Below are 15,367 nucleotides of genomic sequence, written 5' to 3'. Positions count from 1 at the left end.
GTTCTACCAATACCAGTTCTTGTTTCTAAATAAGGTATGCATAAAGTATGCTTTTGAATACAACACAGAATCACACCATATATTATACATTTACAGAACTTTCTTTGATGGTGCTCATCTGTACAAATCATCTGCCTCAATACATAGTTGTCAGACTTAACCAAACAAACATCATCTACACTGATCAGCCACAACATTATGACTTCATATCTAGTAGCCAGTATGTCCATATTGGCACAGGTAATGGCAGTCACGCATCATGGTATGGAAGCAGTGAGGCCTTGGTAGGGCACTGGAGGGAGTTGACATCTGCACACACAAGTCACCTAATGCCCGTAAATTGCTGGGACAGGCTGAAGAGGTCAGGTGCTACGTTCAATCACATCCGAGATGTGTTCAATCAGATTCAGATCTGGAGAGTTGGGGAATCAGCACATCAATTGGAACTTGCCACTGCATTCCTTGTCCAATAATAGTCATGTGACCATTTCAGTCATAGTTGCCGATGTCGTGGTGTTAACATTGGCACATGCATGGGTCATCGGCTGCGCAGGCCGATCATTAGGAGTGTTGGTTCACTGTGTGTTGAGACACACTTTTACTCTGCCCACACTTTTACTCTGCGCAGGATTAAAGTCTAATTGTAGTTCCGCCACAGTTCACCACCTGTCCTGTTTTACCAGTGTGCCCAGCCTGTGATGTCAAACATAAGTAATGAGGGGTTGCTACCCAACCCCACGACATCTGGACATGGGTTCACCAAGTGTTGAAGACACTCACCACAGCACTCCTCAAACACCAGCTAAGTCATGCAGTTTCTGAAATGCTTGCGCTGAGCCTCCAGGTCATGAAAATCTGCCCTCGGTCAAACTTGGATTGATTGCCCGCCTTCCCTATTCTACACACATTCTACACTTATTGATACTAAACACACAACGCACGTGTCTCACTAGCAATCATTCCTCGCCAGGTGACGTTGCTATTGTCTGGATGGGTTTATATTGATAGTAGGTCAGTGGTCATAATTTTCTGCCTGATAAGTGTATTCTGGCTACATAATGAGGTATCTTGAACAGAATGACATCCTCAGTGCCAATGAGCATGGATTTCAAAAACATCAATCATATGAAACCCAACTCACATTTTTCTCACATGACATACTGAAAGCTTTGGATCAATGCAGCCAGTTATGTGCAGTATTTTATGATTTCTGAAAAGCATTTGACTCAGTGCTGCACCTATGTTTAGTGTCAAAAGTACGATCATATGGGGTATCAAGTGAAATTTGTGACTGGATTGAGGACTTTTTGGCAGGGAGGACACAGCATGTTATCTTGGATGGGGAGCCATCATCAGCTGCAGAAGTAACTTCGAGTGTGCTCCAGGGAAGTGTGTTGGGACCCTTGCTGTTCATGTCGTATATTAATGACCTTGCAGACAATATTAACAGTAAAATCAGGCTCTTTGGGGATGATGCATTTATCTATAATGAAATATTATCTGAAAGAAGCTGCATAAATAATCTTTAACATCTTGATGAGATGTCAACATAGCGCAGAGATTGGCAATTTGCTTTACATGTTCAGAAATGTAAAATTTTGCACGTCACAAAATGAAAAAAAAAAGAAAAAAAGTATTAGCCTATGACCATAATATTAATGAGTCACTATTTGAATTGGCCAGCTCATGCAAATACCTGGTTGTAACACTTTGTAAGGATGTGAAATGGAATGATCACATAGGTTCAATCACTGGTAAAGCAGATGGTAGACTTCAGTGTATTGGTACAATAATGGGGAAGCGCAACCAGTCTACAAAGGAGATTGCTTACAAATCACTTGTGTGACCAATTCTAGAACATTGCTCATGTGTGTGGGATCTGTACCAGATAGGATTAACTGGGGATATCGAACATATACAGAGGAGGATAGCATGAATGTTAATAAGCTTGTTTACTCTGTAGGAGAGTCTCACAGAGATACTGAAAGGACTGAACTGGAAAATTCTTGAAGATAGAAAACAACTATTCTCAGAAAGTCTACTAATAAAGTTTCAAGAACCTCCTTTAAATGATTACTCTAGGAATATACCGCAACACCCTACATATCACTCACATAGGGATTGCAAGGATAAGATAAGAATAATTACTGCACACACAGAGGCATTCAAACAATCATTCTTACTGCACTCCGCATATGAATGGAAAAGGAAGAAACCCTAATAACAGGTACAATGAGACATACCCCTGCCATGCACCTCACGGTGGTTTGCAGAGTACAGATGTAGACGTACAAGATGTCATGATTTTCTCTTCTATGGCCCGCAGTGCACTTCTACACAGGATGACGGTGCTATTGAGCAACTGCCAAATAAGCAAGTGCTGCAACTGATGGAAGGACTGCCATCATCACCCAATCTGGCATATACGCTATGCCCATATTCCAATTTGTGGACAAGCACATAGAAATAAAAATTCTTCCCACAATATGTAGACTGCAGTTGGCTACTTAACTAACATGCAGATTCCCCCAAAGGTCACAATCATAATTCATTGCTCATATAGCCATGATGCAACACATCACTTTCCCTGAAGCGTTGTTACACCACATCAAATGTAGTTGCATGAGTAGGACTTGAAATAATATGTTAATTAATGTTGACACTAATCATGCTTACATATTGTATAAACTGATTCATTACACATCATTTCAGTAAATGTATCATTCAACTAATCTATGGAGATGCTCAGCTGACACCAGTGGCTGATGTGCAAGAGAGACGTTCTGCATAATGTTGTGGTCTGCTGTTAAAAGTTCTGCTAGAAGAGTCAGCAAATATATTGCTTCAAACCAAAGAATATCCCACGAAAGAACCATCAAGATAAAATTAGCCTTACCAGCAGTTATTCTTCCCCCAAAACATATGCAACTGAAACAACAAAATTGGGATGTATCAGTGTTGCACAAAGTACCCTCCATTACACACTGCAGAGTATAGATGTAGATGGAACATGAAAGAATAACCAACTAAATGTATTCAGATGATAACACAATGCTTGATACAATGTGTTGAGTAATACCTTAAAATCTGTGTATCGCATACTCCTACATGAAATTTAAGACTTACATTACAAACTGCAAGTTTGATCACTTTGAGGTGTATACTTTTAATTCATTAATTGACAGATCATGGCCTGAACAAGTCACCTCTTTGTGCTTAAACGCATTTGTCAACTTGCAACTAAAAATTATGCATTTCAAGTCTCTCCAGGAATTTGGCCAGTCTCATATTGGGCTCTTCTAGTGACAATTGTGTGTCACCACACCATTAAGATAATTGAACAGTTATCTGTCTGCAGATCTGTCAGAACCAAGCTGATGAGCTTCTTAAACATGATCAGTGCTGACTTTCATGCAATTGACATTCTTTTGTACCCTTAATGTCTGTTGAACTTGCTTGAAGCTGACTTTTCTCAGTCCTTCTCATCTAAGTGGCACTTGTAACAGCTCTTGTATAAATCCAAGGTAAGGAATATTTTGCTTTCTGAAAGTCATCTGAGACCTCATCTAACTGTGGCAAAGGGTAAACTGAATTAAGGGAGAGTTCATTTAGGCAATGGTATGTGCTACTTCATTCTGCTGCTAGCATCCATTTTCATGAGAATGATTAATAGTGGAAAGTTCCTTTCGTTTGTATTTGTTACTATAACATGATCTTCTAATGTGTCTAATTTATGTTGCAGGACTGATTTCTGTTTGTATGGAATCCAATTGGGCCATGAACAAATTGCTCATCCCTCTGATTTCAGTAAAAATTTTATTTCAGGCATTAAACTATGAGTGTGTCATAGTTTATATCCTGGCAGATGGAACGTGTCACTATGTTGTTGTTGTGGTATTCAGTCCAGAGACTGGTTTGATGCAGCTCTCCATGCTACTCCTCCATCCTGTTCAAGCTTCATCATCTCCCAGTACTTACTGCAACCTACATCCTTCTGAATCTGTTTAGTGTACTCATCTCTTGGTCTCCCTCTACGATTTTTACCCTCCACGCTGCCATCCGATACTAAATTGGTGATCCCTTGATGCCTCAGAATATGTCCTACCAAGTGATCCCTTCTTCTAGTCAAGTTGTGCCACAAATTTCTCTTCTCCCCAATTCTGTTCAATACCTCCTCATTTGTTTGTGATCTACCCATCTAATTTTCAGCATTCTTCTGTAGCACCACATTTCAAAAGCTTCTATTCTCTTCTTGTTTAAACTACTTATCATCCACATTTCACTTCCATACATAGCTACACTCCATACAAATACTTTCAGAAAAGAATTCCTGACACTTAAATCTATACTCGATGTTAACAAATTTCTCTTCTTCAGAAACGCTTTCCTTGCCACTGCCCGTCTACATTTTATATCCTCTCTACTTTGATCATCATCAGTTATTTTGCTCCCCAAATAGCAAAACTCATTTACTACTTTAAGCGTCTCATTTCCTAATCCAATTCCCTCAGCATCACCTGATTTAATTCGACAACATTCCATGCTCCTTTCAAGACACTGTCCATTCCGTTCAGCTGCTCTTCCAGGTATTTTGCTGCCTCTAACAGATTTACAATGTCATTGGCGAACCTCAAAGTTTTTATTTCTTCTCCATGAATTTTAATACCTACTCCAAATTTTTCTTTTGTTTCCTTTACTGCTTGCTCAATACACAGATTGAATAACATCGGGAATAGGCTACAACCCTGTCTCACACCCTCCCAACCACTGCTTCCCTTTCAAGCCCCTCTTCTCTTATAATTGCCATCTGGTTTCTGTACAAATTGTAAATAGCCTTTCGCTCCCTGTATTTTACCCCTGCCACCTTCAGAATTTGAAAGACAGTATTCCAGTCAACATTGTCAAAAGCTTTCTCTAAGTCTACAAATGCTAGAAATGTGGGTTTGCCTTTCCTTAATCTATTTTCTAAGATAAGTCATAGGGTCAGTATTGCCTCACGTGTTCCACCATTTCCACGGAATCCAAATTAATGTTCCCCGAGGTCGGCTTCTACCAGTTTTTCCATTTGTCTGTAAAGAATTCGTATTTTGCAGCCATGGCTTATTAAACTGATAGTTCGGTAATTTTCACATCTGTCAGCACCTGCTTTCTTTGGGATTGGAATCATTATATTCTTCTTGAAGTTTAAGGGTATTTCACCTATCTCATATATCTTGCTCACCAGATGAAAGAGTTTTGTCAGGGCTGGCTCTCCAAAGGCTATCAGTAGTTCTAATGGAATGTTGTCTACTCCTGGGGCCTTGTTTCGACTTAGGTCTTTCAGTGCTCTGTTAAACTCTTTACGCAGTATCATATCTCCCATTTCATCTTTATCTACATCCTCTTCCATTTCCATAATACTGTCCTCAAGAACATCACCCTTGTATAGACCCTCTATATACTCCTTCCACCTTTCTGCTTTCCCATCTTTGCTTAGAACTGGGCTTTCATTTTCAGCTCTTAATATTCATGCAAGTGGTTCTCTTTTCTCCAAAGGTCTCTTTAATTTTCCTGTAGGCAGTATCTATCTTACCCCTAGTGATATACATCTCTACATGCTTACATTTGTCCTCTAGCCATCCCTTCTTAGCCATTTTGCACTTCCTGTCAATCTCATTTTTGATACGTTTGTATTCCTTTTTGCCTGCTTCATTTACCGCATTTTTATATTTTCTCCTTTCATCAATTAAATTCAATATCTCTTTTGTTATCTAAGGATTTCTATTGGCCTTCATCTTTTTACCCACTTGATCCTGTGCTGCCTTCACTATTTCATCTCTCAAAGCTACCCATTCTTCTTCTACTCTATTTCTTTCCCCCATTCTTGTCAATCGTTCCCTAATGCTCTCCCTGAAACTCTCTACAACCTCTGGTTCTGTCAGTTTATCCAGGTCCCATCTCCTTAAATTCCCACCTTTTTGCAATTTCTTCAGTTTTAATCTACAGTTCATAACCAATAGACTGTGGTCAGAATCCACATCTGCCCCTGGAAATTTCTTACAATTTAAAACCTGGTCCCTAAATCTCTGTCTTACCATTATATAATCTATCTGAAACCTTCCAGTATTTCCAGGCTTCTTCCATGTATACAACCTTCTTTCATGATTTTTGAACCAGGTGTTAGCTATGATTAAGTTATGCTCTGTGCAAAATGCTACCAGGCGGTTTCCTCTTTCATTCTTTACCACCATTCCATATTCACATAACATGTTTCCTTCTCTTCTTTTCCCTACAATTAAATTCCAATCACCCATAACTATTAAATTTTCGTCTCCCTTCATTATCTGAATAATTTATTTTATCTCATCATATATTTTGTTATAACCTTTAATCCTAATAAATTGCGTGGATATACGACGTAGAGCAATAGCGAGTTACATGCTTCCAACTCCGAATCTGTCACTCAACTGCCATGCTGTGACATGCGGCCGGCGCCGTTCATAGCCAGGTGGCGCTCCCGCGCTCGGCCGAGCTGCGGAGCGCCTCTATAGCCGTGTTCGCGTACTGACGTAGCGGCACTTTTAAATCTCGTGGCACTGTCACAACATATTTCATCAATCTCTTTGTCATCTGTGGAGCTAATTGGCATATAAACTTGTACTACTGTGGTAGGCGTGGGCTTCATATCTATCTTGGCCACAGTAATGTGTTCACTATGCTGTTTGTAGTAGCTTACCCACATTCCTATTTTGTTATTCATTATTAAACCTTCTCCAGCATTACCCCTATTTGATTTTCCATTTATAACCCTGTATTCACCTGATCAGAAGTCTTGTTCCTCTTGCCACCGAACTTCACTAATTCCACTATATCTAACTTTAACCTATCCATTTCCCTTTTAAAATTTTCTAACCTACCTGCCTGATTATGGGATCTGACATTCCACGCTCCGACCCGTAGAATATCATTTTTCTTTTTCCTGAAAACAACATTCTGCTGAGTAGTCCTCACCCCGAGATCTGAATGGTATACTATTTTACCTCCGTAATATTTTATCCAAGAGGACACCATCATCATTTAACCATACAGTAAAGCTGCATGGCCTCAGGAAAAATCATGGCTGTAGTTTCCCCTTGCTTTCAGCTATTCACAGTACCAGCACAGCAAGGTCGTTTTGGTTAGTGTAACATGGCCAGATCAGTCAATCATCCAGACTGTTGCCCCTGCAACTACTGATAAGGCTCCTGCCCCTCTTCAGGAACCACACGTTTGTCTGGCCTCTCAACAGATGCCCCTCCATTGTGGTTACATCTACAGTATGCAAGTCTCCCCATCAACGGCAAGGTCCATGGTTCGTGGGCGGGGTTCACTACATATCACATATAAAATTCAAATGTCTCATCTGGAAATTCTCTTTTAATTTACTCTCTTTAAATTTATAATTTTCTCTTTTAATTTACAGATTGACCTCTGGCGATGCAACATAATGAGGAAAAAAGTTTGCACAAATATTTCTGTGTCTTTCAGAAATGAGAATGAAAAATGACATAATAGGATGTATGATCCATAGGAAAAGCCTGTTCCAGAGTATGTTAATTGCACGTTACTGGCATCAGCCTCACCTCTACTGTAAGCATCAGGCAGTCCATGGAAATAAACTTGCTCATTGTATTTGACATGCTCATTACACACATTCTCTGTTCTGTAGTCACCGAGCTTTGTCTCAATTCCTGTCTTGGTACTATAACCTCTTTTAGATCTTTAGCATCAACTTTTACTTGTAGTGTTCTTTATTGATGAGAGTCTGTTTTGATTCTCAGCATCTTTACTTCTTTTACAATTCCTGGACTGTTCTGTTTTGACTTGCCACATACAGATTTTCCTGTGAACCCTACAGCTTACTCTGTACCTTTTCACTTTTGTTTCAGAAAGACTCAAAAATATTTGTGCAACCTTTTTTCTCAATCTGTTTGTATGGAAGTACACTTATCCTTTATCATTATAAATCAATAGCGTAATTTATCACAGCTCTGTGTTTTGTGAAGAATTCATGACCAACCAAACTGTCAAACAAAAGATCTAAAGGTCTCCTGATAATGTGGAACCATTGCCAAACTCGCAAATCCTTAATGATTTGCATCAAAATGGTCACTATCTTCTCTGTTTTTCAATTGCCCAAGTCCTAATACTTTCTGATGGATTGCATTTTCATGGATTCTTTTGAATTCCCAGTCAAGTCAGTCTTATTAGCTTGCCACTTTCTATTGAGGCTGCATTGTATTCCATTTTCGTTCTTGGCTCCTGTATTTGATACACTCATTTTTAATCTTGTGGTCATCTTTCCAAATCTTTCCCTCTGAGACATAATGCAACTGCCTGATTACGCATCAGCTTAGTCTCCCACTGCATTACTCGAGTGCTATGCCAGCAACTTGCACTCATTGCAGTCTATAATGTAATGCCCAGCAACTTGCATTTGAAAAATGTCACCACTTTACTCTGCCTGCAGGGTCCTGTGTGTACCACTAGATTACACACTGTACAATTTCAATTTGCAAGCCATGACCAACCTGTCTCTACATCTTCCTTAAAAATTGCTGTGTTGTATTTCCATAGTTTTTATTGACTTTCTTGGTATGGAATTGAACTTGCTGACTTCTAACATTTTTTCATTCTTATTGACACTCATGCTATAATGTTGTATTCCCATTTTTAATAGCATCTTTTCCTTGCAGAAACTGTGACACTCGCTTCTTCTACAGCCATCTCTATAATTTTGGCTAACATTAATTATTTACCCTGAGAGTGAACTATCATTTCTGTTCTGCCATCAGAGAGATCCCTGAATAAATATTGCACTGCTTAATTTTCATAACATGCTGTCAGTTCTGTTATTATATCCCATATTGCTATCCCAGAATGATGCTTAAGAGTTCCATTCCACAATGAGCTTGTCTTACTCCTGCTGGCCTTTGAAATCTTGCGTGTTATTTTAGCTTCACAATTGTCAACTAAAATTGCCCATCCATTCTTCTAAGTAGGCAACAAATCCATCACTAGTAATATACTGCAGGCTGAAGCCAATACTCTAGTCTTCACAAACTTGAGTGGTGTCTCCTGCTGTACTGAAGCAACAAATTTAAAGGCAGTTTCACAGTTATGTAGAAATTCACTTACATGTGCTTTATTACTACCAAAAGCTGGCTTATAAACTGATGTGCTGCCTACTGGTGATGATTACCGTGCATTGCTGCTACCCATAGTACCTTCCATTTCAGTTTTATTTGCTGCTTCTTTCTCCTTCACTCTGCTGCAGTTGCTGCCCTGCCTCATTGGTTGCCAACCCCATTCTGTCCACAACATTGCTACCTTGGCCAGCTGCAGACATGTCAGATTTCATCTGACTTGTGTGGTGGCCTGTTTGCTGTTCCATTTGACTTGTGTGAGCATGTTTGCCTTCTTCCCCATTCTTCTTGTCTCTCTCTCTCTCTCTCTCTCTCTCTCTCTCTCTCTCTCTCTCCCTCCCTCCCTCCCTCCCCTTCTTGTTCGTCTAGTGTCTTGCAGAAGGAATGTCAAAGATGTGCCATTACAGCTTCACATCAGATTCAATAAGTCCTAAGTTCAGGGGCTCTGCACTTTTTCTGCTATTCAAATTAGTGACACCAAGATAATTTGTACCTCACGCCTGGCACAAAAATTTAATAACTGACTGTTGTGTCTGTAGGTAGTCTGGACGTTAAGTAACAGAACTGTGGTGGCTGTTCATATCAGAGGATAATGGGAAAGCTAACTGACTGCCATTTTTTTCTTTTTTAAAATGTGGAACTTGGTGACTTACAAATTCTGATAAAATTAGTAAAGAATAACTCCTCACTTCTGTGGTGCTAAGAAAACTATGTGACCAGAAGTCAGCACTATGTCTGACAATATACAAAAACTAAGAAGACTACAAGACATCTCCGAGTGTGTTCAGAAACTAAGTACACAGTTGAGCAGATGGTTTGCAGACTAACTTCAAGAGTTACAGCTGCCTTGGATTTCCTTTTCTGGTTAAATTAAACTGTCATGCTTGTCATACATCTGGTACTAACTGAACAGTGTCTCACTGCCCTAGCATTCACACAGTGTATACTGGGCCAAAACACACAAGCAACCCCAATATTATCTTTGTCTACTGTGTATGTGTGTGAACATAACAAGATTTAGATAATGATAATAATATAATAGTCACTGTCAATAATTTTTTGACCCTTTCGTATATTAAATATACCATTCTACCCATTTTTAATTAGCAGTATTTCTGCGTATATAATCAACAACACTTTTCCACTAAAAGCCATGACATTTATAGAATCTAAGCAGTTTCAGTTTTGTTGCTGTACAAACATTGTGGTCTTCTTTTTAATGCAATTGAAAAATATTCTCTCTACATCAGCCAACTGTAACATATTTATATTATGAGCTCTCTCACTCATTATTGATAATGTGCTTATACTAAGCAATTAACATAGAAAATTCTCATAATCGTGGTGAGTGAAGTATCATGCAGATCACATCTTTAATGCTTAGAAATGTTTCCAATCTGCCAACTAGTAACTGCAGTCATTCAACACTCATAATACCCAAATTAACATGTTTAATCAAACAATGGAAAATCTGCGCTGGAATGACGACAAAATTATGAAAAGGAAAGATTGCTACTCCTCATATGGAGGAGATACTGAATCACAGACATATAACAATGAAAAAAATGCCATACATTTTTTGGTCAAAACATCTCTTTTTATAAAGTAGACAACACACACATTCATGCAAGCACAAGTCAAAGACAAAGACAAAGACAGTGGTCATATGTGTGTGAGTTGTACTTGTGTGAATGTGTGTTTATGTTGTCTACTATAGAAAAAGGGCTTTTGGCCAAAACCTCAACTTGTATGGCCATCCTTTTGTTGTGTCTATCTGCGACTCAACATCTCATCTATATGGAAATTAACAGGTCTTTATATGTTATGATATAGTTTATATAAAGAAAATCCTGATTTCTCTTTTTTCTCACCGTGTTCCAGAGATGTCTACAAAAAGCTGGAGAGAAGCAGCAAGTATTATGATAGCTGCACGAACTTCATTCCAGCAAATCCCTAAATCCACTGCCAACTACAAGATCCTTATGCTAAAAAGGGGTAAGACCAGTCCTTTCATGCCAGGAAGTTATGTGTTTCCTGGTGGAGTAGCAGAGTCTTCAGATGGTTCTAAGGAGTGGTTGCAGTTGTATAAAGATAATGGATACACCATCACAGAAGAAAACGCAGGAGGTAGAACACAAAACATGAACATTTCACAATATATCCCAGAGATTCTGCCACTAAAGATTGCAGCTATCAGAGAAACATTTGAAGAAGCAGGAATTCTTTTGTGCAAAAATAAGCATGTCCATTTTCAGTCTCCAGTGTCATACTGGGCTTCATATATTTCAAGCTATGAAACAGAAACCTGGCAGAATAAGGTGAAAAAAGATCCAAGTCAGTTTTTGGACCTGTGTAAACATTTTGAATGTGTTCCAGATATTTGGGCACTTCATCTGTGGAGCAACTGGCTCACACCAACACACAATACACGAAGATTTAATACAACCTTTCTCTTAGCAGTCTTAGACCAGATGCCTCCCGCAATATGTGATAAAACTGAAATGGACGAAATGCAGGTATTTTATATAAATTTTTTACTGCTGTAACTTATAGTGTCTGAATTTATTTCCAAAGAGCAGCATAAAGTATTTGCATGTTCTTTATTACCAGTGGTCATCTGTGAGTGAGTTGCTGTCTATGAGCAACATCTGCAAAATATGGTTGCCACCCCCTCAGGTTTATGAACTAGCTAGACTATACAATTTTAATGATGTGGAAACTTTAGTTAATTTTGCACACGAAAGAGTCAAATTTGGATGTCCTTTCTGGATGCCTGTGCACATGAAAACAACAGATGGACTACTCTTCATACTTCCAGGTACTTGTTTTTACATTTTATCTTCAACTGTACTTCCCACATTTGCTAAAACAAATATGTAGCAAGACAGCAATATGAGAACTAGAACAGGTAGAAAAGAAAAGTTACATTTTAGAAAGTTATAAGGTTGTTGATGTAGCCAGCTAAATGTAGAAAACTGCCAGACAGGCCTCATTTGTAAGAAATTATAACTTTCTATACCACTAGCTGCAGTTTTGTAGATATAATTTGTAACACTTTAAAAAACATTTTTTTTCCTGTGTGTGATTATTGAAAGCAAACCATCAGCAGCTTCTGGAGGATATAAATACTTACTGCTTTTGTTTTCAGTAAGATATTCACTTCTTTGGAGCAGGGTGGCAAAATCCTTTACTTTTTTCCTTGTGCATGGATACCTTTTAAGCCTGTCGTACTTACAGCGAGATGGGTCATTGCATGGATAAGGAATCTCACCATTTTATTGTACAATAATATTGCTCCATATTTTTATATAGCTTCAGCACTATTCTACCTTGACCAGTAAATGAAATTAAATTTATCAGGGAGAAAATTGGTTCTTTCACAGTCTAGAAACTGGAGTTTATTTCAGAGGACTGAGCTTAAACTTTCATTCCAGCCACCTTACTTATATGTCATATTAAAAAAAAATAATGGAAATTCTAGGTTGGAAATCAATAATATTATGAAAAGGATAAATTGCTACTCACCATAAAGATAACATGTTGAGTCGCAGACAAGCACAACAAAAACACTGTTACACATCGAGCCAGGGCCTTCTTCAGAAAAAAAAAAGAAACACACTCACATTCGTGCAAGTAAACACATCTCATGTGCACATTATTGCTATCTCCAGCCACTGCACCCAGAATGCAGCTTTTGAAATTAAATCATTCTGCTTCTTGCTGTTAAAACATTATTTGTTGCAACTGCAGTTTCAACATGTGGTCTTTTTCAAGCATTCTGAAAACAAAATTTTTAGGTTACTGATGTGGAATGTTGTAACCCTTCCAATAATATACAGGTGTGACATGCTGTGTATGAGCAGTTGCATGTGAATGTATTCTTACTTTGGTGTTATGAAATCTTTCAGAGACAGATCTGCTATGTGGTAGGGATAAATATTTAGTTTTAGCTTCTTCCTCTTTCTGCAGCATTATGTCATCAGTAGCACTGTGACAGCATAATTTTGCACCAAACATTTTGTCAATCATTTGTGCAGGAATTATTGTGGATGACATTTTCAGTGGAAATGGGCTTACAATAGATGCTAAATCTATGAGCACCATTGTTGTTTTTTATAGTCAGATCCAAAACCTTCATAGTGTGTTGTTTTTCTAACTCCATAGTTGAAATTAATGTTAGTGTGCATACTACTGTGTTGTGCTAACATGATGTCAGTACCACTGAGTGATCCTGTAAACAGTACTAATGTGTCATCCATGTATCTATTATAGAATTAAATTTTATTAACTGTGGTGGGTAATTTCTTAAAGAATTGACTTTCAAGGTGGTTAACAAAAATGTCAGCTAGTGCACTCATTATACAACTACCCATAGCGATGCCCTTCAGTTGTGAAAAAATTTCATCATTGAACTTGGAATACTTATAGGAGAGTATTAGACATAATAAGCTAATGATCTTATTAATTTCTTGTACACTGACTTTCTGGTGTTTGAGAAGATTCTGTTCAATGAGATCAATATTGTCTTCAATCAGAAAGTTAGTAAATAAATTATCTATATCAAAAGATACAAATTTAGCATTAGTAGGAAAGGAGATGTCTTTAATTTTGGCTGTTAGTTCAACTGAAGTTTTAACAGTATAGTTTTCTTTAAAATGTAATATTCTTTATATAGTATATCTAATTTTTACTGACTTTACAGGCAAGGCTATCTATATAATTGACAATTGTACAAATCAGGATACCACTTTTATGGATCTTGGGTTGAGTATGTAAGACACAGATGCACAGGTTCATAACAGAAATTTGTTGTACATCTTTTTGAGAAAATATGAAATCACACTTCTTTACTGTTTTTCTAATTAAGGTATTAAATTTGTTACTTGGATCATTATTTAAATTTACAGTACCATTGGCAGAAAAAAATCATGTACTTTGTTAATGTAATTGTCTCGATTGATAAAAACCAAACTGTTCCCTTTATCTACCTTGAAAGCGATGGCATTGTTCTCAATTAATGTCTTGTTAATTTTGTGAGCTGTCTGGTTTTTTGAGCTTGTGTGGTTGTTATTCTCTCTCTCTCTCGGTTTATATGAGCACCAATAATCTTTGCAACTTTAACTGTGGCTCTAGTCTGTTATAAGAGAGGTAACTAGGCCATGTATATGGCAGATTGACTGGCATTGTTTTTACCAAAAGTGAGATGGAGACTTTAAATATGGATTTACAATGTCTAAGGCAATTTTACAGTTGACAGTTACATTCCTAAACATGCTACCTTTCATATTGGAGGTTAGATTATATTTTAAACCTGAGGATTTTGGTGAAAAGTTTATCAACAGTATTCTGGGATTGTTTTGGCTCTGGATTTAGTGGAGTATTGGAAGGGAGTTTCGGGGGCTGTGGCCAATTGAAAAAGCCAGCTAGGTAAGGCCTGGGTGCTATGAGGTGTTGGCACAGTGGAACACTGTGGGAAGTAGGGACTGGACAATGGTGCCCCAAGGCAATTGTAAGACGTCAGCAGATTATATAACTTATGGAGGTTGTGTCTGGTAAGCTCTTCCACTTGCTGAAGGGAAAGGGATTCAGTTTCAGAAATGTTATGTTTGTTGCAGGGAGTGCACAATAACAGTATCTTGTGGAGGGTACAGAGTTGGTTCTGTGATACCTCTGTGATGGAGATGTGTTTTAGCAGTACGAGGTTTGTGAGGGACAGGGTCTGGCAGAATCTGAAGAGGTGATGGTGTGATCCAGAGAAAGGAATTTTAGTGAGAAGGGAGGGAGGAGGGAGGGGGGATAGATTCCATGTTTTAGGCAGCATTTAAGGAGTAGGATGTGGGACAGGGTTTCAGCCAGGGAAAGAAATACTTTTTTGAACTGGTGCAGAAAGATGGAGCAGGATTCTAATTATGCAAAGGTGGCTTTGGGGAAACAGGAAATCATGCAGGAAATTGGCAAATGAAAGCATTAGGTGATTGTGAGGGGAGCTGGATAATAGAAAAGGAAGTGTAAAAAGACATACATACATGCAAAAATACACACAAATATGTAAAATTGCACAAATACTTTAAAATATGTAAAATTACACACAAACATGCACAAACAGGTAAAAAATGTACCAAAATGTTGGAAAAAAGAATAAAACAAATGAGGTATGGGAGTATGTGTTTGTTGGGATAAGTGATGAGAGAGAGAAGGAAGCG

The 15,367-nt window shown here is 38.2% G+C and overlaps 1 protein-coding gene across 7 annotated transcripts in view; it reads left to right on the top strand.

The window, feature by feature from the left end:
- Positions 1 to 15,367, top strand: part of LOC126483674 (acyl-coenzyme A diphosphatase NUDT19) — an 80,835-nt gene that overhangs the window by 34,966 nt on the left and 30,502 nt on the right. For all 7 annotated transcript variants that reach the window (XM_050106744.1, XM_050106747.1, XM_050106748.1 and 4 more), the window contains 2 exons: positions 11,046 to 11,680; positions 11,775 to 11,982. In XM_050106744.1, the coding sequence (XP_049962701.1) occupies positions 11,048 to 11,680; positions 11,775 to 11,982 (841 nt within the window). In that variant the 5' untranslated portion in view covers positions 11,046 to 11,047. The remainder of the gene's footprint in view (positions 1 to 11,045; positions 11,681 to 11,774; positions 11,983 to 15,367) is intronic.

Source organism: Schistocerca serialis, chromosome 6, assembly GCF_023864345.2.
Source record: "Schistocerca serialis cubense isolate TAMUIC-IGC-003099 chromosome 6, iqSchSeri2.2, whole genome shotgun sequence".
In the NCBI taxonomy this organism is placed as follows: domain Eukaryota; kingdom Metazoa; phylum Arthropoda; class Insecta; order Orthoptera; family Acrididae; genus Schistocerca; species Schistocerca serialis.
Note: the sequence above shows the minus strand (reverse complement) of the source record. Positions and strands in the feature narration are given on the sequence as shown.